The 8,408-nt window shown below is 39.2% G+C and overlaps 1 protein-coding gene across 2 annotated transcripts in view; it reads right to left on the bottom strand.

Moving 5' to 3' along the window:
* Nucleotides 1–223: 223 nt before the first annotated feature.
* Nucleotides 224–8,408, bottom strand: part of AQR (aquarius intron-binding spliceosomal factor) — a 112,909-nt gene continuing 104,724 nt past the window's right edge. Inside the window, exon 35 of one of the 2 annotated variants that reach the window (XM_074955777.1) lies at nucleotides 224–8,117. In XM_074955777.1, coding sequence (XP_074811878.1) covers nucleotides 7,893–8,117 — 225 coding nt within the window. In that variant the 3' untranslated portion in view covers nucleotides 224–7,892. Of the gene's footprint in view, nucleotides 8,121–8,408 lie in introns of both variants that reach the window. The other variant, XM_074955776.1, reaches the window with a different exon arrangement.

Here is an 8,408-nt window from a genome sequence, read left to right as displayed (position 1 = left end):
GGGAGGACACTGCGGGGACGTGCTTTACACAGACACACATATGGACAGACACGGCCATACACACAAAACTGCACATATAGACTTTCAGATACACATAAAGGTGGAACAACATGGTGCTGCTGGGGGACTTTTGGGAGGATGGGAACTGAGCTCATCTGTGGAGCCAGATCCTTGCCCCGCACAACTTGGAGATGAAAAAAATGACTCAACGTTGTCTTCCCCCCAGAATTTATTTTTTTGTGGTTGCATTGACGATTCCCTTAAAAAAAACTTTAACAAAGTTTTTTAAGGTGGAAAGCGTGCAAAAGGGTGTTAATCCTGACTACAAAAAACACCCAGCCACATATATTTACATCTCTGTCACACACTCCAATTGTAAGACAACTCCTCAAATAATGCCTCCCCTCCTCAGGTCTAATGCCTCTGCACACTGCCTTCCAGCTCCAGTTGCCCACAGTAGCACAGTCCCTCACACAAAACAGCAGTTCAGATGGTGCATCCTGGGAGATTAAACTTTAAACTAGGGCTGTCAAACGATTAAAAAATTATTACAATTAATCATGAGATTAAAAAAAAAGTTGTGATTAATCAGAGTTTTAATTGTACAGTTAATAATAATAGAATAGCAATTTAAATTCAGTATGGAAGCATGTCCTCTGGAATGGAGGTTAAAACACAAAGGGGCATATGAACATTTAGCATATCTGGCATGTAAATACCTTGCAACGCCTCCTCTCATTTTCAGGTGACATTGCAAATAAGAAGCAGGCAGCATTATCTTTTGTAAATGTAAACAAACTTGTTTGTCTTAGCGATTGGCTGAACAAGAAGTAGGACTAGTGGACTTGTAGGCTCTGAAGTTTTACATTGTTTTGTTTTTGAGTGAAGTTGTGTAAAAAATATAATTCTACATTTGTAAGTTGCACTTTTACAAGAAAGAGATTGCACTTCAGTACTTGTCTGAGGTGAATTGAAAAATACTATTTCATTTTTTTTACAGTGCAAATATTTGTAATCAAAATAATATAAATACTTCGTATTCTGTGTTGTAATTGAAACCAATACATTTGAAAATGTAGAAAAACATCCAAAAATACATAATAAAATACCAATTTTAATTTATTAACAGCTAGTAAAACTGCAATTAATGGAGATCTTAAAAATCTAGTTAACTTGTTTTGTGTTAATTGCTTGAGTTAACTGCAACCAATTGACAGTTCTACTTTAAACAATTAAATTTGCCTGCCTGTGAATTTTGCACTAATGGGGAGAGCCAGGGGATAAGGGGATTGGATTTAGAATGGTCTCCTCTCCCCGTGGTGCATTTGAGTTCAGATCAGAGATGCTCTCTCCTCCCATATTCTCTTCTTCTTCCCCAGAGGAGTCCCCGAGCTCTGGATCTCTCCTCCATGCCTCTGCTCATGTCACCCAGGCCATGTATATTATGTATTTATAATGTATGTATGTATATGTATTTATAATGTATACATTTTTACTGTGAACATATATTACCAGGTATAATTGCACCACAGCAATAGTTACTTGTATCAGCTCTATATCTTTGTAATTCCCTCTCACAACCTTCCTAAAACATTAAAAGGCACCAATTTGGAGCAAGGCCACCAAAACAAAACAAAATTGTAATTTGCAGGGCAAACCTCTTTCAGAGAAAAAAAAAATCAGCATTAGAAGAATATTATCATAATTGAAAGGCTCCTCATATACCAAGCCCTCAGATTTCCAGAATGCCTCTACAACAACTTTTGCCCAAATTGAAACAAACTGTCCAAAATAAGGACAGAATTTAGGTAAGATGAATAATGTACGTCAGATGGATTTATTTCATATTGACGAAATTAGATGGGTGTATTAAGTTTGGGTTTATAAGAGAAGCTTGCTTCAAACTTTAACTCTGGAGTTATAACCTGTCTTCCCATAAATATACGTGTATATATGTAGACAAAGAGAATATATAATTTATTTCATACAATAAGGAGCCACACATTTCCTAGAGTCATCAGTAAATCTTTCTTGATTCAGCTCAGAATTTTATAGCAGGGAACTGTGTACAGGACTGAGCGATAAGTCAGCAACAGCAGCTGTCCTCGATGCCTCCTCTCATTACATAGTGCAGGCTGATAGAATGCCAGTGGGTGAATGCTGTGGGAGTAGGGAGCAATTTAGGACAGCTGGCCCACTACTGAAGTCTGAGCTGTATGCATGCGAGAGATTAGGACCTACTGCATTAGAAGCCTCTATGCTCAGTGGGGATTAAATCAGCTTGCGAATGGGAACATACACTAACAGAATCTGAATTATGTTTGGATCATTTGGTACCTATGAGTGAGCCTAAGGAGTCCAGGAGTGATGGGAATGGATAGTCAGGCTAGGGGCACCAAGTCAGCTCAGTTTCACTTCTAAACTGGAGGGGAGAAGGCAGGGCACAGGTTACTTTAATCTGAGCCTTGTACTTCCTTCAGGTTATACTGGCTCATTGATTTCTATGACAGGATGTGGCAGTTTTCAAAATGCAAACTAAAGCAGCATGGCAGATACTAAGGGCTTAGTCCTCAACTGAGCCAAGCTTACATACAATGCAGCTGGGAAAAAGTTCTCTCTAAGACACCTCTCTTTCCTCTGATCCTGAGCTGACCACCTCTATCTACTAAATTACATTGGCTGGAGCAGCCCCTTAGAGATTTCTGTTTTGGCCAAAGATCTAGCAGAGCCCCACGTGCCCCACCCACTCCTAGTCCTAAATTTTCCTTGTTACATGCTTAAATGCCATAGTGATTAGAGCAATAGACAAATCTAGATAGATGCACATCATACTCACTCTTGTCAGTAGAATTCTCATGCTAAGGAATGACTTTAACAGTCCCCACAAGGTATGTATGTAATGTTCTACTTTAGGGTGCACACCAAGACAATCGAGCTAATAAAACTGGAAGTCAATCTTTTTTCCAGTAAAGGTTTTCTCTATAGGCGGGGCACTGAGCATAGGCACATTCTCCTCATTTATAAACAATTCCAGAGTCATGAAAGAAAGTAATAATTTCCAACATACATCCTTGCTAACCTAAGCCATTCTTTTTCAAAAATACTTGTTACAAAAATTTCATTTTAAAAAAGTGACTTACAAATGAGACTGGGGCTCAGATCTTCAAAAGATATTTAGCTTGTATTGATTTCAACGGCAATCAGGTGCCTAAATACCACTGAGAATCTGGGCCTTAGACACTTGAAAAGGCTTCCTGAAAAAACAGTTTCCAACATGCAAAATGAACACAAACTTTTACCATTCAGTGGGGTCTTTGTCCTATCCAGGTCCTTCCATTTCTCAGGGTGGTTATTCTGGACCACTCACTAAAGGGTATAGATACTTCACCAACATCAAAGTTTAAGGTTATTTTATGCAGTGTTATGTAAATAGATTCTGTTCAAGCTCACACACGCTTAAATATGGTGAATAAAAACACTGACCAGGCATTATCCATTCATATTTCCAAACAGTATCCAATACATGTCCAAAAGGAAGACTCCTTGGCAACTAAGCATTCTCCCAATACTCTTGTTTCAGTATTCTTGTATGTGTCCTCAGCTAAAGGGGATGATTTTTTAAGGACCTCTCTCTCCCTATCCAACTCAGCATCCCAAATGTATGTGGTAGGTCTCACTTTAGAAAACACAGTGTAATATTGTTCAACAGGATGGGGAGGTTGCTTACTGTATCTGGAGGTTCTTCGAGATGTATGGTCCCTATTTGGATTCCAAAGGCGGCGTGCATGCGCACCATGCGCCGAAACTGTTTGTAGTAGTATCCATTGACTCTCACGTGTTTCGGCCGTGTGGTGCGTCTAAGGCTTTAAGAGGGGATTGAGGGAGGGTATTGGAATCCAAATAAGGACCACACATTTCAAAGAACCTCCAGTTACAGTAAGCAACCTCCCCTTCTTCTTCTTCGAGTGATGGTCCCTATATGGATTCCAGACATGGGAGACTAGAGAGCAGTGTTCAGCATGGAGGTGGGTGCGAAGACACGCAAGAAGTCACAGTCTGTAGAATGGCATGGCCAACTGCCACATCCGCTGCTGGGGCGATGGCATCATGAGTGGAAAAGATGTGGACAGAAGACCACATGGCCACCTTACAAATGTCCTGCCATGGTACATCTGCAAGGAAGGTATTAAAAATTGGAAACATCCATAGGTCTTAGGGTTTTGTAAAAAAAGTGCTTATTTACAGTTTGCATTTCAGTCAACTTGGGACAATGAAAATATATTATTCAATTTCATTATCTGTCTCTCATTCATTAGCACAAAGCTGCAAACACTAAAAGGAGATGTTAAATCCCAAGAAAATACTGTCTTTCAAAAACAAGGCACCAAGACCTAAATTACGGATTTAAACTTGTGTTATATTTTCATGAGAGAAAAAGGTCAACAGTAACTATATGCATTTTTGGATGAAAGATTTCAATATATTTAAATCATGAAGGCTGTTGGCTTTGAATGGAAGGATTCAAAAAGCCAAAGCTTTCCAACCATTCAGTAAACTATCCATTCTCCCAAACTTCGGAAATTTGATCCCCTCCCCTTTCAATAAAATGAAGCCTATCACACTCCCCCTACATTAGAAATGTACATTGGTATACCGACCTAACCGTTGACCTAGCTACTACCTCTCAGGGAAGTGGATTACCTACGTAGATGGGAGAACCTCTCCTGTCGGTGTAGATAACATCTATACTAAAGCACTACAAGAGGACTGCTTCAGCATTTTAAGTGCAGACATACCCTAAGTTTATAGACCTTTAACTCTTCTCCCCTCCCACTCCTTACCTTGTTAGTCCCTCAAACCCCCAGGGAGGCATGCCCCAGCCTTTGGGAAATGAGGATGCAGTAAAGCAGTAATTCAAATGTTTGCTATTTGTACTAAACTATCTCTGTTCCCTTCCAGTGGCAATCCCCTTCACAACTCTCCCCACCATTTTAGGAGCAAATCTACACCCATACTCTCTGGGTCAAGCAGGGCTGTGGACACAGCATAACAATTACAAATTGCTTCACATGCACTGGGGAGCCAAGTCTCCTGGAGACCATGCAGAAGGGTCTACACATGTAGCACAGCTCAACATAGACTTGTGCGCATCAGCGTGTGGGGTGGGCATGCGGAAATAGCCAGTGGGCCTGCAAATACATTCAAAAGTATCTTCTCATTCCTTTATTCCTTCTAAATCTTCTCCAGTTGCTGTAGGCAGTCAGGCTCTGTACTCTTATTGTTACTGAGATAGTTCCTGACTCCATATTGTCGCCCAGTAGGCCAGTTTACCTCTATTATATTCTCTGATTTTCATTATACTCTGCTTTATTATATTCAGCAGTAATGCAAGGAACCTAGAGGCTTGTAAACTGTAAGACACTGGCTTTAGCAGTTAGCATAAGGCTTGAAGCCTACAAACTTTGGCATAGATAAACTTAGGAAACCCATAAATTTTGGAGAACAGGAAGTAGAATGTAATGGGGAATTTTGTCTATAATGACATCAGCCAACCATAGAAATACGAGCTAACACCAGCTTCTGGAAAGTTTTGGACAGAACATCCGACTGCAAGAGTGCCAGGGCAACAAATTAACATATATGATAATGACATGAAATCAAATATATTAACCTATTAAAAAAAGGACACCTTAACATTGGTAAGGGGAGGAAATACAAATAAGGAAGAGGGGGAAAACCCCTAATGAATAGACATGGTGACAGCATAACATATTATAAAAGGAGCATCCCAGGGCAGTAGGAGAGGGAGATGCAGACCTCGGGAGGGGCCAGAATGATGACCACCGGTGAAGATGAGGAAGGTGATGGTGAAGAAGAAGATGATGGCTAACATTTCAGGTTGTTCTGCAAGGGATAGTGAGAGTATGGATGTTCAGATGTACTTGCTGTATTATCTCTATCTATCTTATTGAGTTAGAGTGTTTGTGACTTTGCTAAATGTATTAATAAATTTGTAAATATAAGCATTCCTATAGTTTGAATGTTGCACCTGTGCACATCAGTTCCCAACTATATAATAATTTTAATAATACTGGGCCTGATCTTGGGACAAGAACCTGTCAACCCTCAAAGTGATAACTGTAAATTCTTATTCATAATCTATAGACCAGGTACAATATTCAACTACCTATTTTAGAAAAAAAAAATTCCCCCCCCTTCAGTTGCTTCATTAATTATGTACAAGTACTGCATGCTCCTGCTCCAATTTTTTTTTTTTTTAAAGAACCAAGATAGATTGTCAGACACTCAAATATTTATAGAAAATAGGTTGGAAAGCAGAGATGACCCTCAGCTGAGCTGGTCACATGTTGCTCGAAGGCCTTGTACTATTCATCCCTGATTAAACATATGCATGTTAGTTTATGAAACTATCACCCATATATTTAACTCTGCACCATTCACCCCTCCACTAGCAGATAGAAAAAAAATGCACAGGTTCTTTTTAAATTTTCTGGTAAAAGCGATGGATGGAGACACACACACGTTTCACAAGTAATTCATTTGCTGGTTTGGCTGAGAGTTCAGAAAACAAACGTAACAGCTCACAAAAAGCCTACAGTACCAAAACTAGATATTGTGATGTGCAATAGTGGAAACATGGGAAGGGAGATTTGTTTTAATGAAGATGATGGGGGTGCGGTTCTCCTCATACATCATGTTGGCAGTGTGTGTGCGTTCACACAGAAGTTTTGCTTCTAATTGTATTGCTTTATATTTGATTCTCATTTTACTATAAAGATATTAAGAAAACTTGAATGTTTTAAGCTTCATTAGTATGAATGATTCTCTTGTCTATATTTTGTGAGGAACTCTTGTTGGCAATTTCACAACTGAATATCTTTCCTTTGCCACCAAAGAATATGAAGGATGGTCCTATGGCTACTGCTTTGTTTGCAAATCTACTAGGAAAGAAGCGTGTGTTTCACTGAATCACTTGCCAAGTTGGCAGATGCTGATGCTGAATCAGCGGAAAACCTTTTACTCCCTAGGAGCTTATGAAGGATGCACGTTTGGAAGTTACCCCAGAAAATCCACTCAAGCACTGTCTCACTACGTGTTTGATGTTTTGCAGACCCAGTTCCTATGGGTGGAAAACAACCTTCACCTTTACTCGATGTTACCTTATCATGGGCAATTACTGTCTCTTAAAATAAAGATGAAAGTTTTTTTTATTGCCTATGATGACATACTAGGAACAGTAACAGAAGGCAGCAATGAAAAGAGCACAGCTAGCACATGGTCTTATGCTGCTCTCAAAGCCCCCGTTCAGCAAAGCACTTAAGTCTGTATTTAACTCCCATGGAAGTCAATGGGACTACTCATATGTTTAACTTTAGGCACATGCTTAAGTATCTTGCTGAATTAGGGCCCACACCAACATCTCTGCATAGAAGCACAGGCAGTTTGGTTCCAAACCTCTCCACTGTACACTTAATATGTAAGCGTTAGGGAAAGTGAATGTGAAGTGGGCCTGAAGATAATTACTTAAAATCACTAGAAGTTTGATGGTTGAATCAATGAACATATTAAAAATTTCTACTTTTTCTATCCAAAACATTAAAAACAAGTATAAAAACATTTTTACCAAATGAGTCATGAAAGAAAAGCACTTGTCACTTGACATGAATAACTACAAAGTATTGATACTGATAAGAATTCAGTACCCATTAATATTTAACACTATATACCATTCATTAAATTTGTTGACTGAAATATTCAGTGAAAAATATGCGGAACAGGTCACATTACACAGCCAGCTATTAATAAGGTCCAACCTATTTTGGCTCTGTCACAATCTCCAGTCAGTGCCCAAAACATATTGAGGGTAAAGATCACTTTTCAGTCTCAGTCTCAGCTTCACTGTCTTCACTATCACTATCTCTTCCTGGATGCTCTGGCATTTTCCGATGCTCTCCCTCTTCCTTCACTGTCTCTTCCTCTTCCTTCACCGTCTCTTCACTCTCCACTGGTGTGCTCTTGGTTTCAACTTCCACTTCTGCTTCCTGAGTTTGAACTGTTTCACTTTCTTCAACCAGGGCGGGTGGGGGCAATAAATCCTGCTAATATAAGAGGAGGATTATTCAACAAACACAACGTCAGGTTTTATGATGACTTGTATACCAATTTCTGTTTTAGCTCTAATTGCTCACTTTAGATCTAAGACCTAAATACCTTTAATCATTTGTGCATAAAATCAGAAACACTAAGCACCAAAGTCATAAATGTCTTTCTCCCTTACATTCACAAGTATTTAATTGTTCCCTAACGTTCAGAAATCAGTAATGAAACCCCTACAGAGATATGAATGAAAATGAATTTAGCATATATGCATGTCTTACCAGTTCATG

Source organism: Natator depressus, chromosome 6 (assembly GCF_965152275.1).
Source record: "Natator depressus isolate rNatDep1 chromosome 6, rNatDep2.hap1, whole genome shotgun sequence".
Taxonomy (NCBI): Eukaryota; Metazoa; Chordata; order Testudines; family Cheloniidae; genus Natator; species Natator depressus.
Note: the sequence above shows the minus strand (reverse complement) of the source record. Positions and strands in the feature narration are given on the sequence as shown.